The sequence below is a fragment of the Prinia subflava genome, chromosome 6 (assembly GCF_021018805.1).
Source record: "Prinia subflava isolate CZ2003 ecotype Zambia chromosome 6, Cam_Psub_1.2, whole genome shotgun sequence".
In the NCBI taxonomy this organism is placed as follows: domain Eukaryota; kingdom Metazoa; phylum Chordata; class Aves; order Passeriformes; family Cisticolidae; genus Prinia; species Prinia subflava.
The window spans coordinates 10873601-10895481 of record NC_086252.1 but is presented as its reverse complement, the minus strand read 5'-3'; the positions used below and the strand labels follow the sequence as shown (position 1 = coordinate 10895481).

General features: G+C 40.9%; 2 protein-coding genes and 1 long non-coding RNA gene across 8 annotated transcripts in view; 2 read left to right on the top strand and 1 right to left on the bottom strand.

The window, feature by feature from the left end:
- ANKRD44 (ankyrin repeat domain 44) overlaps positions 1-16153 on the top strand; it is a 140885-nt gene extending 124732 nt beyond the window's left edge. For 4 of the 6 annotated variants that reach the window (XM_063400211.1, XM_063400209.1, XM_063400210.1 and 1 more), the window contains 9 exons: positions 874-991; positions 1667-1883; positions 2531-2618; positions 3478-3561; positions 4783-4928; positions 5757-5839; positions 6988-7070; positions 8151-8242; positions 10329-16153. In XM_063400211.1, coding sequence (XP_063256281.1) covers positions 874-991; positions 1667-1883; positions 2531-2618; positions 3478-3561; positions 4783-4928; positions 5757-5839; positions 6988-7070; positions 8151-8242; positions 10329-10594 — 1177 coding nt within the window. In that variant the 3' untranslated portion in view covers positions 10595-16153. The remainder of the gene's footprint in view (positions 1-873; positions 992-1666; positions 1884-2530; positions 2619-3477; positions 3562-4782; positions 4929-5756; positions 5840-6987; positions 7071-8150; positions 8243-10328) is intronic. The other 2 variants (XM_063400213.1, XM_063400212.1) reach the window with 1 other exon arrangement.
- Positions 14224-16906, bottom strand: LOC134552010 (uncharacterized). The gene is made up of 2 exons (XR_010080740.1): positions 16428-16906; positions 14224-16298 (listed from the first exon to the last, which is right to left on the bottom strand). It is a non-coding gene; the product is annotated as an uncharacterized LOC134552010 (long non-coding RNA).
- The window catches only part of PGAP1 (post-GPI attachment to proteins inositol deacylase 1), a 31439-nt gene continuing 25558 nt past the window's right edge, over positions 16001-21881 (top strand). Inside the window, exons 1-2 of the mRNA XM_063400214.1 lie at positions 16001-16153; positions 20229-20382. Coding sequence (XP_063256284.1) covers positions 16001-16153; positions 20229-20382 — 307 coding nt within the window. The remainder of the gene's footprint in view (positions 16154-20228; positions 20383-21881) is intronic.

Sequence of the window (21881 nt, the reverse complement as noted above, 5' to 3'; positions counted from 1 at the left end):
AATCTTAGCCTCTGCTTCATACTTTAAACATTCTTTTATAGATATTCAGGGCCAGATTCAATAACAAATGAACAAGGTCCTGAGATGTTTCTACAGTCTTTTTCTTTCTAAAACATTGCTTTTCTAGGGTTTATTTGGTACATTAGACTGGTGCAGTAGGACACAGTTTTTATTTGAGGTGACACATGCATCTGAGATGTTCCTACAAAAACTTTAGTGTTTGTTAAATGGCAGTTACAGAGGAAGAATAAGATACATTTTTAAAGTGAAAATGTGAACGGTTTACGAAACTCATTTGGGATGTCTGGAACATATAATGTTGTACATATAATGTCTGCACATTTAATTTTAAATGGTATTAGTCTGCCTAAAAATAGATATAGATCTCTTTCAGAAACAAATGAAAGATATGTTAGTCCAACTTTTAGCTTGAATATTTTCCTCATGTCCCTTCATCTCCTTTAAGCAATTGTGCAGCATTTGCAAAATAAATACTTTGGGTCATTGTCACCTTGGTAACTAGCAGGGACAGGCATTCACAAGACTTGATATTGTAAAACTTGTGTCACTGGAGGTGACAGTAATTGTAGGTTATTAAGAGAACAGATTGTCTTGAATGGTGTTGCTCTGTAAACTGCTTACAAGTGTGTTTGTTACTATTTCAGCTGTGGCAGTTGGTTGTTAAACATCTTAATAATTTCATACAAAAGATCTTCATTTGGGTGTCATAAATGAGTATGGGGAAAAGAACCAGCTTCATGGGTAGGAGTGGCAAGAAATGCAAGCCTTCCTGATTTCTCTGAGTGAGTTAGCAGGGACAAATAGTAGCCATTTCATAGCTATGACTGCTCTGGTTTTCTTTTTTTTCCCTAGAACTCCACTAATGCTTGCTGTGGCATACGGGCACATTGATGCTGTTTCTTTATTACTTGAAAAAGACGCATCTGTAGATGCAGCTGATCACCTGGGATGCACAGCTTTACATCGAGGGGTAACTTCATTTTTATAATCCTTTATTATTTGTTTTGCTGTGACCACAACTCACTCACAAGTACAGGGATATTTAAATCTAGAGAACACTATAAATGATTGGAAACATGACCAAGCATAATCAATGAGATGCAAAGCAAGACAAATCTGCTCTTAGTAATGCTTTGCTTTAATTTCACATTTGCATTAATAATTAGCCAAAATAATCATTAAAGCAGGGGGTTTTTTTCTCTAGACACTTTATAATAGCAATCATTGTTCTTATAACTGAGCAGCTTAAGAATTCTGAAAATAATTTCTTTGAAATTTCTTTGAAAGAACTGGCCAGTTCCAGGAACTTTCATTTTTCTTGGAATGGTGCAAGTAAGTGCTGTAAGTTTTTTCTAGAGGTGGTGAAACTTGAGGCAGATCTAATCTTTTCTAGTCCAGCTTGACTAAGCTGGACTTTCCTAGTCTAGCTTCTTACCCCGTGTGGAGCTGATGCAAGGGATGATATTTATACAGAACCTTATGATAACTGCAGTGAGCAGTTCAGCAGGTGAGCAAAGGGGCTCTCATCCCTGCCTGCTGAATCCCATCCACACCATTTCACGTTCACAGGCATCAATCATACCCCATGTTTCCGCGGCAGGAATCTGTGTTCTGTCAACCTCTTGGCTCATGTCTTTGTTACCAGATCATGACTGGGCATGAAGAATGTGTTCAGATGCTGTTAGAGAAGGAAGTGTCTATTTTGTGTAAGGACGCCCGAGGCAGGACACCTCTGCACTTCGCCGCAGCTCGGGGTCACGCCACGTGGCTGAGCGAGTTACTGCAGGTGGCCCTTTCCGAGGAGGACTGCGGCCTGAAGGACAACCAGGGCTACACGCCCCTGCACTGGGCTTCCTACAATGGTGAGGCTCTCCCGGGCCGAGGGTGGCCTCAGCTGGGGGGAAACGTGGTGCAGGAGCTTGAAATGAAGAGGCAAATATTCCCTGTTTGCTGTCTGTAGTTAGCGTTTGCTATGTGCACCCTTCAGTTCAGAGGCCAGGGAAATTCCAGCAGTACCTCCCAGGGACTTTGCAGCTCTTTTGCTCCAAGTCACAAGAAGCCAGGATGAAATTCTGGTCTTATTTATGTCCGTGCTGAAATTCCTTTCTGTGCAACCAGGAATGCTCCTTTGAGCTCTTGGTGCTCACCAAGAGACCATGTGAACTGAACTGATCATTCTGAACTGGCTAATCTGAACTCATTGCTTAATACAAGGATAAAGCTTCTCCGTATTGACGTGTAAGCTTTGGATGTAATGCAATGTACATGACATCACATTAAAAAGAGCTTTTTTCCTTTTCTTTTTTCTCAGTAAATGCTAATATTAGTCCAGATCTCTCTTGCTGCTGCCCTGAAATTAAAAAATCGTCTGATTTATCACATAAGAGCTTACATACACATCATGTTCAACTTTGAACTTAAAAGTGTTGAATTCCAGCCTGTGTAATCCTAATATGAATTAAGTGAGCTACCTGCTTTGTGCAACACTGAAATATCTGCTCTCTCACAGGTCATGAAAACTGCATAGAGGTACTATTGGAACAAAAACTTTTCCACAAGTTCTATGGTAATAGCTTCTCTCCATTGCACTGTGCCGTGTAAGTAGAGATCTCCAGTAACAACTGCGTGTTGCTTTAGGATGTGTCTGCAGAAAGTAGCAGTATTAGAATAAAGTAAGCTTTTTTTGGAAATTATTGGCATGAGCAAATGATTTTAAAGCTGATCACTTGAAATAAAATTCTTTGTGGCTGAAACATATTATTTGAAATCAAAATTTCTAGTAATAGCTTTGAAAACAATTTCAGTATTCATATTATTTTAAATGAGGATGCAATTCTCCAGCCTGTTAAAATGTGTGCAATTTAAACATGTGTGCAAATTCAAAATGAAAATAACTTTTAATCCATTGTGGAAGTGTGTTAGCTATACTGTGTGTCCATTACTGTTAGTTAATACTGTTCATTTTCATAAAGAAATGAGACAAATTAGCAGACCCCAGAAAAAGTATTAATTGAACACATCCATCAAATCAGAGTACTAAATGTGTGAGTTGGAAGAGGTATGGGTTTCAGGACATTAAACAGTAGAATAAATCTCTCTTCATTTAAGTGTCTATGACTGAGTGCTTGCCCAGCCCAGGTGTGTTTAACATACATACGAAGGATTTTAAGATATTAAGGTTTTAATCCCAGCTTTGTTCTGGACTTTGAAATTACCTTTGTGCATAGTGAATTAAGGATCAGCTTTGCTTCAGAGTTGGAAATCCATCGTAGCAGATGCAGTTTGCTTAAATGGAGAGATGGTGAATATGCAGACTAAAAGCATTAAGACAAAGGCATATAAGGGTAACTTAGAAATAACCACTAAGAAATATGAATGGGAAGTGAAGTAAACCAATATAGGAAACTGGAAAAATATGTAGACATGACCTTTTCAAGAATGTATTTTCTTTGGCAGAATCAATGATCATGAAAACTGTGCATCACTACTCATCGGAGCCATCGACACCAGCATTGTCAATTGTGAAGATGACAAAGGAAGGTAATAGCTTCTTGAACAAATTGCATTTCATGACTCCATTTAGTATTTCTCATAGTTCTTTCTGAACCTCTGGCACTAATCCTTGACTTTTATGGCTGAGCTAAGACTTGTCACGCTGACTCTTTCAGACAGCAGTTTACAGCACAGCACAGCTAAATGGGGTCTCACTTGAAGGCAAGAATATGAACTATTCAATGTCAGAGTACATATGAAAAAACTATAAAATATATAGTGTTTTGTTTGTTTAGAACAGCTCTGGCTATAGGCTGTTTCCCTGGACCTGTTTTCTTTGCTAAATGTTTAAACACATTTATCTTTGCTAAATGGAGTGATACTATGAATACACAGAAAGTAATTAATTAATAGTTTTCACGTTATGTTGGCATTCTCAGGGCACACAACTGAGAATATCTATCCAGCAAAATAAAACTATTACAGCAAGAGATTGGCATTCAGCCCAATCCTTCACTTGTCACATTGAGAATCTCCTCACCATATATGTATCTATTAAATTAAAATTGCTGAAATTCTAAAAACTGGACACTCATTGTTTTCTTTGATTGAAACAAATTTAATATCCTCAGTAACAGTGATTACTTAATTCTGTGAGGGTAGAGCCCCTCACCTTTGCTGATAAACAGAACAGGAGCAGCACTGAGCTGGGCTGTGTACCAGCTATCATCTCTAGTAGTCACCCTTCAGACCCAAAATGCCAAAGAGCCACAGCAAATGAATTCCAGTGTCTATGTCTTGTGGAAGCTGATAACCTTCAAAGTGGATTGAATTCCTTCTGCCTTTTATAGTACTGCAGTTACTTGTGGCTTGTTGCTGCAGTATCTTTGACTACAATTCAAAATATTTGAATTTTTAAAAATAATGGATCTGTTCTTTTGTGATAGTTCTTCCCAACTGAGGCTCGCTTTAAAAAAAGGTAGAATCAGTTTAATAAGGACGAGGCTTTTCACGTTACACAATATGCTCTGTTAAAATAAATAGTCTGCTAATACAAGATTCTTCAGAGTATCATATCTCCATACTATCATATCCATCTTTGGGGACTGGAAATATTACTTAACTTACTTCAGCTGCTGCTACTACAACCTCTTACAGTAATCACTCAGATCTGATAGGGAAAAAGCGCAGTCTCTTGCGCATAGAGGTTTTTGGGAGGCCGGGGTACGGCCCCCCTGTAGCGCAGCTGTGTGGGTGTTGCTCCCGCAGGACGCCCCTGCACGCCGCAGCCTTCGCCGACCACGTGGAGTGCCTGCAGCTGCTGCTGAGCCACAGCGCGCGGGTGAACGCCGCCGACCGCGCCGGCAGGACGCCGCTCATGATGGCAGCGCACGGCGGGCACGTGGGCGCCGTGGGTGAGTGCGGCCTCGGCCCCGCCCTTCTGCCCCGCACGGGCAACCCTTGCTGTCCTCCTGGGAAAACCCAGCAAGGAGAACAGGTTATGTGTGTGGTGTCCTGCTGTAAGAAGATAGCTCTCCATCCAGTAAAAAATACTGCTTCTTCTCGGCAGTCTTGGTGAACACTTGCAATAACAAAATTTGAGTTTTGCTTCCGCCCAAGAGCACACTGCAAAGAGCACGAGAGCAGTAGTAATTCTGTTCTCCTGTTTACTCCCTTGATTTTGAGGAGCAGTAAAGCTGCATGTGTGAATAAGATGATGTAACCTTTTCCTGTCCTGTCTTATAGAAAGCCCCATTCTTGAAAAGGCAGCTATCAGCAGCTGTTATTTCCATGCTAGCCTATGTGCCACAGGCACACAGATTGGGGACCTTATAGGCTTTGCAGTATTCCTTTTTCTCTTGCTTCAACAGCACACGCTGCACCCCAAGTTCTTTATATCCCCTTAGTCCTGTCAAAGCAGGATTTACAGCTGTTCACAGGCAGAGGTGGTTCAGGCAAAACTTGCTGATCTGCAAATAGGGAAGTTCATAAATAAATAAAGATCGATATATGTTTGACAGTTTGGGGCACCACAAACAAGCTGTTAGCTCTGCATCGGCTTGCTGATTAACTGCACAAGGTTAATCTCATTCACTAATTTCATGATTGTAAGGCTTACATCATATTAAGACTTAATTGATTAGCATCTATGCCATGTATATTGAAATAGAATTTTTTTCCTCTCTTTTGACATGTTCATCTGCCCATTGGGTTTGTTCATTGATTTCTACTCTATACCTCAGACTTTTTGGTGAACATTGCCAAGGCTGACCTGACATTAAAAGATAAGGAGTTGAATACATCTTTGCACTTGGCTAGCAGTAAAGTAAGTTGATGACCTCTCTGTGCTTTTATTCCCATCAGTCTGTATGAATGTACGTGTGTGTTTATGCTCCCAAGTATTTTTCTGCAATGGAAATGTGGTGGTCGAAGTTGTGGTGAGGAAGGGAAAGTTGTTCCAAGCTTTTTCTCTAGTCTGTTTTAAAGTAATGCACTTTGCGAAATAGGGATGGCTCTTATGACAGCTGAAACATAAGTGACACAAAGAGAAGTAAAGGAAACCCTTTAAGGTTTTACTAGATAATCTCACTGTAAAACAGCTTAACAAGTTCAGTAATAAAGAAAAATAAAATTATTTTTTATTAACCTCCATTCCTGTGAAGGGAGCCCAATATTTTCACTTAACGAAGTAGGAATGAAACCAGAGGTACTCATTAGGTGGGTGATGTTGCCTCTTCCTAACCCTTCTTCCTGTTAATTCCAATTTCTACTGCTATTTCTGCCAGAAAAAATACCCAAGGTTCCCTCTCCTGGGCCTTTTCTTTTGCTCCTATCCACAGATTGGATTCCAGCGTGATCATATTACTCCAGTTTCTGCAGACACATGAGCCTTCCTGAATTTTCAAAGTCCTTCAGGCAGCTGTTCACCTGCCAGGACTGTAGGCTCAGCATCTGCAACTTGCTGTGCTGAAATAGGATCAGAAATAAGGCCTGGATCTGTATTATTCCCAAAGTTCCATTGTTAGAACCGTGTGACACTGAAGAGGTTTTGTAGTAGCTTATTAATAATACAGAAAGGCATTTAAATACCCACAAAGTGTGGTATTCGTCTCTGAGATGAAAGCATTCTTTGTCAGTGTGCAGTTCTGATAAATCATCCACTGAATGCTCACTCAAGAGAAAACACAGCATTCTCTGAAAGCTGAGGAGGTGAATTCATATTTAATGAACGCAGGGTTGAAAGACAGGTGAATGTCTACATTTCTAAATGTGCTAAAACATCCTAGCAGTGGTGGTTCACAAATGGTATTTAAAGACTCGCTGAGTTCACCTTCTACACAGTCTTACTGAGCAGCGTGGTTTGTATTTCAAGTTGAGTTATTAAATTTCACTTTTATTATGTAACATTTCTTTTGCCTCAATTTCAAATTCCTCAGCAAATTAACACTTTTGGGTTTTTTTCCCTGATTACAGGGTCATGAAAAATGTGCCTTGTTAATACTTGACAAGATCCAAGAACAGAGCCTTATAAATGCAAAAAATAATGCATTGCAGACGTAAGTATAGCCTGATCCTCTCAAGTTCAGTTGATTTACCAGAATATTCCAGTTTACCATTTCAAATTCATGTCTCAGATTAGTTCATAGAACAGTAAAGTTAATTTCTGATTTTTTTGAATGCTTTCCTTTGAAAAAGACCCAAATTGTATTACATTCTCACTTTTGATTCTGTTGATGCCATTTCTATGCATGATCTGGTGGAAAAATTATATGAGATCATTTATTTGAAGACTGTGTCAAAATGTCATGTATTAATCATGTGAATGTGTAAGCATACCTCTAGCATTTTCTAGCCTTTTGAGCTTCACCTTAGATTTAAATAATTTATTTAGATTTACTTAAGGTGGTACATTTAGTTCTCAGAAGGTTTTTTAGGTGATATTTTATGTGCAACTTCTGTCCATAGCTATGTTACCAGCTGCAACTGTTTGTTGGCATGGGGGAATCCCACTAGAGGAGGTTCAACCATGAGTTCAGGTGGCAGGTCACCTAGAGCTTGGAGAGGAATTCATTCCATCTTAGCCCTTTTTTCCCCTCTTCCAATATGAAAATGTTTTTCCTGTCCTGCTATCTGTCCCCAAACTGGAGCATTGGGTGTTGGGCCAGGAACAGAACAAACCAATGGCTGTTTTTAATTTCCAGCTGCTCTGCAGTAACAGAGATTAGCAATTGCGTATTCAAGGATAAAAAGGCAATACGATGATACTGAACAGCCTGTAGCAGCCAGAATTAAGGACAGAACACAAGCATTTCTTCAGTCTTGGATTCCTTTTCCTTTTAAACATTAGTTGTGTGCTGCAAGCAATGCAAAAATGAGAACCTTTTAAAGAAAGTCTTTAGGCTGGAAAGTATTAAGCAATCTCTGTGTGCTTGCACAAAAAAAATATCTGTTTTATAGATGTGGAACATGACGATTATTTCAAAGGCTGCAATAAAATTCAGTGTCTATGATATAATCTAATGATCCAAGGAAGGAAACCATTCTCTTTCAGATGCTGGGTATGCTTTAAGCATTGCCTAACTTTGTTTAGAAAAATCTGTTGTAAACTGAAGTTGAATTGAGTTACGTTTTTGTAGACCTCTTCATATTGCTGCACGAAATGGCCTAAAGATGGTGGTTGAAGAGTTGCTGGCCAAAGGAGCCTGTGTCCTGGCAGTAGATGAAAATGGTAAGTAAATGATACACTTTGACAGTCTGCAGTAGGAGCCAACAGGTAATTTTACAACAGGCCGAAGCAGTAGGCTTGAAAGGTGATGATAGACTTCATTGATGCTTTTATCCTTCCAAGAACAGACAGTGAGTTGTGTGAGTACCTATTAAAAAAAAAATTAAAAGATACTCTTTCTTTAGTATAAAAATCTACTTTAAACATCACAGTGGTCCCTTTTACTGTTCATTTTGCATGTACTGTCAACAGCTAGTCTTTTTTAATGCCTGAGTGCAGTGGTAACTTGAATTTCCTAAACATGCAAGTGGCACCGGATAATTCTGACGCCTTGCAGAAGAATTAAGGATTTTGCATTCAATCAGCGCATGTTTGAATGGGTAGGAAGAAAACCATCAACATATGTTTGAGTGTGTCCCAGCTCATTCTGAGATCAAATCTTGTGCTTGCCAATTATCTGACCTAATCCAAGATGCAATTAAACTACTGTTGTCTCATAAAATACATAATTGGTTACTAAATTAAATAATTTTGTTTCACACTTCAACAAAGTCCTTATATATCTTCCTGAAATAAGTTGGTCTTTCTTACAATACTAACTTCATGGCATTAATGTAACAATTTAGTACCTCCATCTTTCCATATCTGTAAAGTAACAATAAATAAAGTGACTGCTCACCCATCATTGCAAGACATTTGAGATCTATGGATGAAAAGAACTGAGTGGAAGCCAAATGCTGCTGAGCTATACTTGCATGAATGAGTTCCACAGAAGTTATCTGACCCTAACCTCACTTTAGAGATAGGGGACAGTAAAATGAACCAGACTAGCTTCTAACCACAGATTTTATCTTTAAAATAGTACATACAGGTCCAGCTAATTTGTATGTAACAAATGACAATTGAGTTTAAATTTTATACACATTTAGTTTTTCTAGGAACAGCATGCACAGTTCAAAAGAGAGACGTTCAAGTAGAATCTTAGCGTACTTATAGATCTAAAGAATATTAACACTTGGAAAACACAGAATTAACATGGAAGAGGAAATGCACTGACTACAATCAGTGCTTAAATTGGGGTATTTTGCAACACAACTGTATTCACTTTTTGCTCACCAAATTCATCTGTGCTGCAGATCTTGGCTTCCTCAAGGCAGTAGGTACCAGAAGTGGCCACTGCCTCACATTACTATTGCTGCAGTGCTGAAGATTTAACCACCTGCAAAAGAATTTTCCAGCTCCTAGCATAAAAGGAGGATTTGTTGGAAAGTGCTGGAGTTCTGCACAGCAGCCAGTAAAATGTGCAGACAGTAAATGTAAGGAGCACATTGGCTTCCAAGGCTCCTGTACGTGAAGAGCTGCTTTAGGGCAGTGCTTGGACAGGAGCCAAGTTAAACTGCAGTGAAGACAAGTTTTAATAGCTCCCCATTCCTTCATTTCACTGACATTGGAGTCATGTTAGCTCTGCATTTGAAGTGTATGCCATGCTTGCTGAATACAGCTATGATTCTTCTAACACAATGTACATTTGGGTAACTAAACATCCATGTAGTCACACCTGCTATCCATGTACCCCCTGCACTGGTCTAATTCTTTTATAATTTAATTCCTAAAAAAACTGCTTGCCAAGTTGAGTAGATACTCAACTGATCAATCTTTAAAACTGTTTGCTTATTAAATCAAAAATTTTTTTAACTAGTATCTTTCACGTTTAATGCAAGTAGTTGTTCTCAGAATGAGACTTGTTCATAGACACAGAAGCCGGTGCTGGTTTCTGTCCGTGTTGCTGTACCCTGTGTTCGGTATTGGCCATGCTGTCTGTGCTGTACAAGTGTTTAGCCAGTGCTTTGACTGAACCGGTGCAGTGTTGGCTGCCTGGCTTCACACAAGCAGTGCTCGGTGTGGTCCCGGTGCCCGCAGTGCCCCCGGTGTCTCTCCCAGCATGTCCTGTGTGAGTGAGTAACACACCCGTGGCCTGGCATGTGTAACCCCATCCACGTCCCACGGTGTCCCTAGAGATGGATGAGGAATGCCGCGTGCCCCGGGTGCCCTCAGTACTAATCATTGCCTTGTCTGCGTTTGTGCCCAGGTCATACGCCAGCCCTGGCTTGTGCTCCTAACAAAGACGTGGCTGACTGCCTGGCACTCATTTTGGCTACCATGATGCCTTTTTCTCCCTCCAGTTCAGTGACGGCTTTCAACTTCGCTTGTTTTAAAAAAGACAATTTGGGCAGGACACACCTCTGCGATGGCTCCGCTATGGGTAGCATTAACTCTTACAATAAGCCCTTGAGTAATAACATAGGAACAGAGGATGGGTACAATGAAAATGATTCGGATTCTGAAACATTTTGACTCATTGGTATTCAAAAACTTTCTTCCTTATTATTTCAGTTCAGCTTTAATTTTTGTCTTTTGAAAAAGCTTAAATCCCACAGTTACATTCCTAACTATTATTTTTGACAAGTAGGTATTGAAAGATTTGTAGTGTTGATGAGAATCGAGCCTTTAAATAACAAAATTGGAGGGATTTACTGGAACATATTCCTATTAGAGTTCTGCAGCTTTTCAGTCTCCTGATGTTTTCTTTAGGCCCAAAGTGCCCCTATGGAAAGTCTCTACCTCTTATTTTAAGTAGAAAGAAAATGCCTTTTTTCTTTTTGACAGCACAAATAAACAGGGAACTGTTTGTAAAGAATTCTTTCATGTTTTAGCTGCACCTTTAGTACACAATCCTATTTCCAGCATAGGCTTCACAGATTCGAGCATCACCCCTTTCCTACGTTTGTCTGTTTCCTGCTTCCAGGGGCTGTTAATTAGATAATTTTTTACATGAACCAAAGGTAAACTTGTAATCTTAAAACTGCCTGTATTACTTTTCTACAGGAAATGAAACCTTTTACATTCTGCCTGTATTAAGCACTTAAACATACAGAAGGCACTTTTTACAGTTCGTAGTTGCAGTACACAATTAGAAAAATGTAGTTGTTAACTCTTAAGGCCAAATTCTGCTCATCTCACCATATTTTCCCATGAACATCACTTCTGTAAAATGGTAATCACCTGGCCCTTATTTTTTTTTTTTTCGATTCAGCACAAATGTGTATGGTTTATTTGCACTACAGAATTAGGGTCATTAGATGTTTCTGTCACCTGAGCCATTAATCATGAATCCATTACCAGAAAAAGAAAAGGGGAGAGAGGGAGAAATCAGATGTAGACAAAGGTGTACGTAAATGTTTAGAATTGTTTGCCAACTTAAATGGCGCTTTTTTTCCTTTTCTATGGTTAAATAACTGATTTTTACTGTAAGCAGTATTGAAATTTAAAATACTTTTGCCCATGTTTGGATTAACAGAGCAAAGGTAAAGCAATGAAAGCATAACACCAAAAGTGGAAATACCAAACACCAGAAACATAGCAGTGTAGTGTGCAGGGGACCAGAGAGAGATGCTAAAAAGCCTTTTGTCACCAGCTTTTAAAGCAGTGTCAACTTTGTGAATATGTTTACTCCTTCTGCCAAAGTTTCTAGGTCAAATGGACCCCGACCCTCCTCTGCAACAGATGTACAAAAGGAAGAATGAGACTTTGTAAACAAAAACAAAAAACACAAACAAAAAACTATCATGAACAAACCAGCTGTACCAAGAGGACCAAAATGCTTCAGTAATTAATTGAAGACTTTGCTACTTTTATTTTTTTCTTCAAATGTGAGTGACATAATGAAGTAGTTTTTTCTAAATGATAAAAATATAAACTTTTGAGGTAATAGTAGTCTTGGCTGAATTTTACATTTTATGACACAGGTTTCAAGTTGACATTTTTAACTGATGATGTGTTGACCACAGGTGGGTTTTTTCCAGACTTAAGAATATGTTCATATACTTTTAATGTAAATGTGTTTCTATTTATTTGAAATGAAACAAATGCCCAGGAAAAATAACTATGGCTTGTTCTCCTAGTTAGCATTCATGCATACTGAAATGAAATGTGAATCTGGCAAGACTGAGGGCCTGAGGAGCAAAGGGAAGGGTGGATGCGCTCTGGGAGAGTGCCCATCTTGTATGGAATGCAAAGGTCCACTGGCTGTGGTGGGAAAAAGCAGAAAGCAAAACACCTTCCTTTGTTTAAGAGCTTAAGGAAGGGATCCAGCCCCTTGCCAGACAGGTGAGAAAACCCACACAGCTGGGGCAGAGAGGGGAGAGAAGGTGGCAGAGCATGGGGCAGCTGTTCCTGTCCCTGTCAGTCACACTCAGCTTGTCTCAGGCCTGTGTCTGTGCTGGGAGGGTGAGATGAGCTTCCTCGGTGCTCGCTTTCGGCAGGGCAAAGGAAAAGCTAGGATTTGAATTTTAGTTGCAGTTTTTAGCCCTGTTCTGCTGAACTGCTGAAAATCTATTGGCAGATTGCAGTTCTTTAATTAGGAAAAAATATTTATATATTAAGTTTATTTTGTCTCACTAAAATTGACTATTTTCCCCTTGAACGTTAGCAGTTTTCTGAAGTTTAGAACAAAAAAACCCCTCTTTTCTCTCAACTCTGTAGTTTCTGCAGTAGAATGACAGAGAACCTGAAAAATGGTTTCCTCTGTAGAAATAGCACCAAATAACATTTTAATTGATTTTTCTCAGCATTTTTGCTTTTAAAAGTTGCAGAATAGCAATAACCACCTTACTTTAAACACTGAAAATAAGAGGAGAGATCAATTCTTAAAATTTTCAGCGGTGCCTGTTCCAAAATGAATAGTAATCCCAAATTTTGGGTTTTTTTTTAATGTGGAAGGATGTCATTGAAAATAAACATATGGGAAATAGCTGCCACCTGTCTAACAGCAGAATCAGCATTTTAATCTTATTTTAAGCAGAAATGTAGGCAGGCTCCCTGGCAGGATTAGTTGTCTCACCCTGAAATACAGAAAATTATGCTATCCTACACGACAGTGCTTCATTAAGAGAAAACCAGCCCTCTTTATAAAAAATTGTTACATTATTTTAAGCAGGAATTTTAGAAGTTTCAGTATTTTTACCTGCTGCCATACAGTTACCAAAACATTTTCTAATTGCGATACCTTGTAACACTGGTAACTGTGTAGTGCAACAGCTGCTGCCTCTTAGTGCATCCCAGAAGCAGAGGTGATTTATTTCTGAGTCACACTGGCCCTTCCAGGAACCAAATGTGACTTTTGCCCATGAAACCCTGCAATGCTGCCAGGATGCAGCATTCCAAAAAGCACAGGAACACACGCTGTGCTCACACCTCCAGGGCACTGCACAGGTCGTGTTTTGAGGGGGCTGGATTTAGGAGGAAAACTGCCACGAGCGGGACACTGGGAAGTGCTCAGTGTTGGCCTGTCCCACATCTCACGTGAGTTACCAGAATCCCTTTTTTTGTATGCTAGCACATTAATCTGTAATTTATCACATGTAGAAATAAATGTGTAGTTTAGGGCAGGTATTTAAGCATGGGAGTAATGTTACTCTTGTAAATAATCTCCTTGCCTTTCTGTGGACTTCTCACAAGAGTAATCATACAGATTGTTGCACTTAACCCTGGATCCTGCAGCTTACAGCTTCTGTGTCTGCACCCAGCACAGGGCACCTGGGGAGGGGCAGCTCCCTGCCCCGGTGTGTTGGCAGGGTCGTTTCATCCTGTATTTTAACCACAGCTGCAGGTGGGATCAGGAGCAGGATGGGCTCCCAGGCCTCTCTCATAAATCCTGAGTTACAACCTCCGGACTGCCTGAAATTGCTGTGAAATAGCTCAGGGGATTTCTGTTCATCGCTACTAAAAGGGCACCATAATGTGTTTGGTACTTTTATGCAGTCAGCAACTGCCAGGTTATTGAATTAGAACAAACACATGAAATGAATTGTTTATCCATTGTACTGTTCAGAAACTTGGTTATGTATTTGAGGATGATTTTAAAAAAATAGTGGTTTTTATTCTTAGTCATGTAAGAAATTAGAGTGCCTTTTTATATTTGTGTATAATGGAAATGTTTTGTGAAACTTGTCTTTTTTTTTTTTTTTTTCATTTGAGTGTTATAAAAGCAATATATTACCAGTAAATTTTCATTTCAGACCTTCTTTGAATGTATAAAGTGTTTCTTCTTTTCATATGTTCTACCTGCATTGAAATGAAAATTAATATGCTAAATTTCTATAGGAATAATGTATAATTTTTGCAGTGCTGAAAATGCTTTCTTATTACACAAAAAGTAAACTTAGGTCAGTGTTATAGGAAAGGGCGTTTTAAACTAGTGACAATCTTGAGTGTGTGTATAAAATGTAATTTTATGCATTTCTTATGCAGTGATCGACATATTAAAGCCAATATCTTACGTTTTGTAGGTTTTGTCTTATATTTTATGCTTTAGCATGTGCAATATATCTTTACAAACCATGGTGATATGCATCTGGTGCCAGTGTTATATTTTGCATAACATTTGTAATAAACAATATAAAACATTGTTTGATGGTTTTTGGTGGGGTTTTGTCGGTATTGTTTGCTTTTGTAAATTGAAGTTTAAGGACTTGGGTAAATGTCACATATGAAATGAGGAGAAAAACCTTCATTCATTGAATGACTTGGAATTCATCCTGAATCTTCTCAAGCACAGTTTAGTAACTTTTTAAACTATTGAATGCTGTATTAATGTAATAAAGAACCTTGACTGTAAAGTACTATTGTAATGCATTCAGAAGGTTATTTTTACAAATAAAAATGGTACAAATACAGTGGAAAACTGAGCAGATTTTGTTTCTTTTGGGGCAGCCGGGGAGGCTTAAGTATATAGCAGTGAAGATGAAAATGCAACTGTTTCGTACTTCCCTCATATGTAAATACCCCTTGCCCCAGAAATTTGATTTTGGTATTTTGGTTTCTCTTTAGATTCGGGGAAGGTGAGGGAATATAATAAACCATGACAGCAATTTTTTTTTTTTTTTACAGTCAATAAGTATTTTCCTCTTTTCCTTGTGAGCACCACCCGCACTGCTGCGTGTGCCCTGCACCGGTCTGAGGCAGCAGTCCCAAAGGGACTAAAATGCAGCAGAGAACTTAAAGATAACGATAGTGAGGTGTCAAAAATACCCGAATTAAAGCAAGCAAACAAAATCCACAAAAAAGAAAACAAACCCAAAACCAAATATCCAGCAGCGCCTTTCAGGTGCTGAGTGCCTGCAGCTTTCTGGAGGTTTATCACGGAATCGCTCACCCCAGGGCAGGGTCCGTGCCCAGCGGGGTGCGCGGCCCGGCGGGCTCGGATCTGGCCCCGGAGCACCGCGCTCCCTTCCCGGCCGCGCTCCCCTCCCGGCCGCGCTCCCCTCCCGGCCGCGCTCCCTCCCGGCCGCGCTCCCCTCCCGGCCGCGCTCCCCTCCCGGCCGCGCTCCCCTCCCGGCCGCGCTCCCCTCCCGGCCGCGCTCCCTCCCGGCCGCGCTCCCCTCCCGGCCGCGCTCCCCTCCCGGCCGCGCTCCCTTCCCGGCCGCGCTCCCCTCCCGGCCCGGCGCGGCGCCCTCCCCATCATGGCGGACACGACTTCCCCGCGAGCCGCGACATGGCGGGCGGGCCCCTCGGCCCAGCGGCCGCCCGACCTCCCAAACATGGCGGCCGCCCCCTGGCGCCGGTGGCGGCCAGGTTGAGGCGCCGGCCCGGCCGCCCTCCCGCTCCGCCTCCCGGGCGGCGGCGCTCCCGCCCCGCCCCGCCCCGCCGTGCCCGTGTGCGCGGGGAGCCCGCGGGGAGCAGCGCTCCGCTCCGCGGGGTGCCATGGGGCGGGCGGGCCGCCGGCTGCCCGCGCTGGCAGCGCTCTTCTACGGGGCGCTGGCGGCCCTGGTGCTGCTGGGCGTACGGGACGTGATGTTCCTCTACGAAGACAACCGGTGCAGCATGACCTACATGTACGAGTACCCCGAGTACCTGGTGAGTGCGGCGGGCTGTAACAGGTGGGATCTGCCGCGCCCGGGGCGTTGCCGCCCGCCCCGCCGCAGCCGGAGCCCGGAGCCGGGAGCCTGAGGTGCGGCTCCCGGGGAGGGAGAGCAGCCCCAGCTCGGGGTTCGCCGCCCTGCTGGAGAGGAGAGCGGCAGATGGGGCACGGGCAGCTGGGGTTTGAGGCGGCCGGGGCTGACAGGACGCGCTGCTGTGCCCGCGTCGTGTGCGGTGGCCCTGGAGAGAGGGCGGTGGAAGAGCTGCCCACCTGTAACCCAGCGGGGCTTTTCGTGCTGCCAGCGGTGCAAAACCTGCCCGCGGTGGGAGCTGCCGGTGCCTGGAGTTACCTGTGGCTCTGTGAGAGCCAGGAGCTCACGCAGGTGCTGGCCGAGGAGGAGACTGGGCCGGCTCCTCTGAGCGCACCCGCAGCACTGCCGGTGCCCAGGAGGCCGAGCCTTGCACTTCGCGGCCCTTCTCGTGACTTTGTAGTGCGAAGTAACCGATGTGTTTAAAAAGTGCATAAGTGAGCTTTGACTCATTGTATTTCTCAAGGTGGTGAACAATGGTGCAAAGTCTTCTAGGTGAGCACTTGGGAGGTGGCACGTCCCACAGTGTACAGGGGAGACCTTGTAAATCCGTCTGAGGTTCCTCATGTTCTGCCAACAGAGCTTTATAGAAATCTCTTTGAAAACCTGGGATCAGTTTGAGGGAGGGCACTGCTCCTGGAACCTGGGTGTTTTCCACACCCTATTCAGGCTTAATAATGGAAGGATGTAGATGCATTTGTAAGTTCGCTGTTAACGCCGCACCATGCAGTTGTTAGAAAACAATCTCCCTTTTTGATAGCAGTTCTTATTGTAGCATCTCGCTCTTGTTAAAAGCAAAATTGGTTGACTTCTGAACATTCATTTTTCATTTTCTGAGATCTACTCTGTTGGAGAAAATAGTAATTATTCTAAATAACACAGTTCAGAAGTACATTAAAGCTGGCTTGCACAGTAAAGAAGATCTAAAAGCAAAACTTCAATGTCTAAATTCATAAAGAGGCAGAAAGTTAATTTTTGGATCTATTGACCTTCATTTGCTAACCTTGATATAGCCATCTTAGCCTACAAAAGAGGAACTTGGTATGGCTACAGGGATTGTTTTGTCAGTGCTGTAGAACAAATTCGTTTAAGCAGTTATAAATACTTAAATACTATGCAGCAAGTTTTCAGATCTCCCGGCAGCCAGAACCTACTTCAGCTTCAATCTGAAGCCAACCAACAGAAAGTTTCTGGCAAAATCCATGTGATGTTATTGGCGGGTGCCTGAAACTCGTCTGCCACCACATCTTTTGTGTTTGCTCATTGTGTAAGGGCTTAAACTCCAGGCATCTTTAGGCGGGTGAGCAGTAGCTCCATGCAGGAGATACAAGTCACAGCTGGCCGTGTTGCCCTCTGGAATTTGTTTCCTAAGTAATCACTTTTACCATGCAGAAAACATTACTTTGGGCTGGGGGGCAAATTGTGACTTTGTTTGGGTTTGCTAAGGTATTGTACTTAACAAGCATCATTTTATTGTTGGAGGTGTCTGTAGCCTGTGTAGTGCTGCCTTCACTAGGAAATCCCAGGGTGGGAGTTTCAGGTGGCAGGTACCTGTCCTTGCTTCCGGATTGTATCACATTACAAAACAAATAACTGCTTGAGCAATTAAACAAGAAGTTCAACTTTTGTGTCTGTCAGTGTGGGTTAGGCTCACAGTCCGCCTCAGTAATAGATCATCTTTTTTTGCACGAGTTTTAGAATTGCAGTGTTTGAATTTAACCTGCCCTTGTCTGTTCAGCAGTACTTGGCAAGAGATTCATAAGTTAGTAATGAGGACTTGTTCACATAAACCTAATTTCTTACAGAACCAGGGTGAAAAACAAAGCCTGCACTGACATTGTAAAAAGTTGCTGTAGCTTGCTACAACTGATTACATGAGCACTGTCTTGGGAACCCACAGTTTAAACCCACTGTCATGGAACATGAATGTCTCTTTTCCTTTGGAGTTATACATTGCCATTTTGTTATAAGATTTAAATACTGTGATTTACAAAAAAACCTCCAACCCCTCAGTATTTTGACAGTACAATTCTCATGGGTTGTGTGGGTTTTTGTGTTTGACATTGCCCCAAGGAAGAACAGCCTGTTAATTTTATGTTCCATAAAAGTTTTTGAAAAGACAATCAACCAGGAAGTTTCTGTGGATGAACAGTTGATTTGAGCTGTCAGGAAGTCATATAAGCACATCTTGATGACACTCTTAGTTTAGTAATGGGAACTGCTGAAGATTTTTTCATGTAATTTTGAAAGCCTTTGCAAGAGGAGGAATGAGAATGGACAGCGAGGTCAGTGAAGCTGAGAGGCAGGATGATGAAGAAAGGGAAAAGACCAAAGGATGATCTGAAGACATGAGCCCTAAATGAAGCTTACATTTTCTTGTTCTCAGTGAAAGAATTTAACTCGCACTCTCTACTGTGTTAACGAATCAAGAAAATTAAAAAACTGTAAACAACACCTACACATAGTTATGTCTCATAGAATATATATATAATATCATGAAAATAGTTTGCAAATAACCACTATACCAAAAAAATTGAAGGCCAAGGGGAAAAGAAAATAGTCATTAGCTGAGGAGAGACAGAGAAGAACAGGGGAAGGGAAGGAGTGTGGGGGCACAAAATTAAAGCTAAATCACCTTTATGGTAGATGCAGCTGAGAGAAAGCAATAAATTATTTGAATTAAAGATGCTTCTATTTCAGAGAAGCAGTTTAAGAGAGACTTCACAGGAGATTTCTGATGCAAAACTGAGTTTAGTCTTGATGTTATTCTGTAAAAGTGTTTCCTTAAAATATAAATTACATGTTAATACATTCATTTTTGTAATATCTTATTTTTCTCTCAATTGTTGTAACATAATTAAACAAACATTGGAATGAGTGTATTTGCACTCGTCAAAATTTTAAAAATCTGTATCTTAGAAACTCAGAGCTATAAACCAACCAACCTCTATGCAGGTGTTAAACCAGAATAGTAGTAAACAAGAACACATTTAATTAAGACAGTACCATATGACTCTAAGAGATTGACTTAGTGGTGTAAGATTAATCCTCACCTAGCCCTTGGGATCAAAGAGATCTTGTTCTTTTCTTTATAGGAATCCTAATCCTGTGACTCAAATGTGTGCTAGGCCAGGGGGTTGCTGGTTTTTGTTTTTAGCACAAGAAGCATGGCCTTCTTTAAAGTGACAGCTGACATGTACATTAGACCTTGGGTTGTTACAGAACCAGGTGTTTGTCAGACCACAAACCCAGAAAATGAAACACAAAAAGCCTGGAGTACCCTGGGTTTGTTTGTTCTGCTGATCCGTACTGAGGTGGTTACTGCTGTTGTTTAACCTCTCACTGCAGGTGACATCTCTGTAAAATCAGCCAGCAGGATTCCCACAGCGTCTGGAGTTTCCCCTGGGTAACAGGTGTCACCTTCAGTCACCCACATCCCACTGCTCTCGGGGTTTGGCTGTGGTGTCCTTGTTCTGAGACCCTGGCATTGCAAAGGGTCCAGAACCATGCCGGGGCATCAGAGATAGTTAGCATCACTCACATGTCCCAGTTTCTGGTCTCAGCTTCTCCTCTCCTGGGAGAATTGGTGGGGTTTTGACATGCCTTTATTTCCTTTTCCCTTGTGTATTATAAGGCTGGATTTACTTTATGAATGTGCAAATTTGATAAACATAATTGCATTCATTTACATTTCAGATTTTTTCAAAGCTAGTTGAAGGTAATCACTGTTTAGAGTAAGTAACTGCAGCCAATCGTTATGCCCAGTAATACTTACTCAAACAGTTTGTTTGATATTCCATATTTGATTAGCTTTTTATAAAACCAAACCAAATTTTTCATTCTGTATTCTTTAGACAGTAATTTACAACCACAAAAATAAAACCACGTAAGCCAGATCATTTAAATGTCTGGAGAGCCACTTTATTTTCCTTTTTGTAACGCTATAAACAAGCTCTTTGTTTTCTTTTTAACTTTTGCCATAGAAAATAAAATTACCCAAGAAAACAGCCAGACGATACCCAGCATATGAGCTGTATCTCTATGGGGAAGGGAACTACGCTGAAGAAAACAAAAATCTCCTATTGACAGGAATTCCAGTTCTCTTTCTTCCAGGGAATGCTGGCAGTTACAAACAAGGTAAGTGTTTAGCTGAGTTCTAGCTTTGTTACAGAAAAGCTCTCAGATGTGTGTGTTAGGTAGTTTTCTGTTTGAAATAATATCAGACAGAGTCATAATGGTTGATCATATTAGTCCATTTAATTTCAGACAGTCGAGATACATGATTTTTGTTTGAAATCAGTGGAATGGTTAAACTATAATACTTCTCTGTAGCAAACCTTTGTAAAGCCAGAACAGTCCAGTTTATGCCGTCCTCTCGCAGCACGGCACCCTTGCTGTACTTTTGATTGCAAACATCTAGTTGGTTTTGATATGAGCAATGTTTAGTGCAGTTAATGCCAAATAAAACATGACCTGAATTTGATTAGGAGAAACTGAACCGTCTGTCATCTGTGATGTAAAGGAACTGCATGCTATAGAGATCAGCATCGTCTAAGCTTGCCCTCTAGTTTCATTATTCCTTACATCTTTACATAGTGGTGTTTGTTCCTTAACATCATCTTCCCACACTACATCGAGCCTCTTTTGTTTTCCCTCTTACATTTCAAGACTCAAAATGAAAAGCAGTAATCGTTTTAAAGCATTTTTAGTTTTCATCCTGAATGCCAAAGCTAATGGTACATGAAATTTTATGTTTCAGTGTTTACTTTGGTACCTGCTATTCCTTCCAGTCTGGATTTGTCAGACTGTTATTTTTGTTCCCTAAAATGTGCTTGAAACAGTAAATAACACTCTCATGGTGTTAGAAAATGGATGTGGGTGTGTGGGGAAAACCAGCAGCCTGAACCCTGATGTCTTACTGTGATAATTTTTCCTTATATTAGCTCTAAACCTGATGATTAAATTACCTGATTTGAGAGAACCTTTAGAAAGCTGGGTTTTTTTGAGAACATACTTACTTAGCTTATAACAGTGTAAAATATTTTACTGATTAGTACTTTCAGAAAAACCATACAGACTTCCAGGCACAATAGCATCCAAAGAAGATTGCAAACATAATGATTATGAGAGGTGCCATATGGACTTTTGTGGTTGTGCATCAAATATTGCAAATCTGTGAATTAATGCTGTCTCTAAACACACGGCAGTACATCACTAGGCAGGAAATAGAATGGTACTCTCAGGACATTTCAGGAATCAAAAGGAAATAGCTGAAGAACAAACAAACTAGGTGAGTAGAAGTACTACATGCTATAGGAGCAAGAAATATTTTAGGAATGTTCTTTTTGGAATGGATTTAGGCAATACGTCATCTGTGCATTTTGCAAAACTTTTGTTAAAATTAATTCATATTAATTCATACTTTGTTCAGAATTTATTCTGAACAAATTTATTTATTTGAACAGAATTTAGTGTGTAAGATAACACAATTTTATTCTGATGCCTAGATGAGCAGAGAAGGCATTGCTATTGTGATTTTCATAGTTGTTTAGAGTATATTTGCTGAGCAATGAAGACAGGTGCTGCTGCTGCCTTTGCTGGCCTTGTTATTTTCATAGACCCATTTAGGTTGGAAA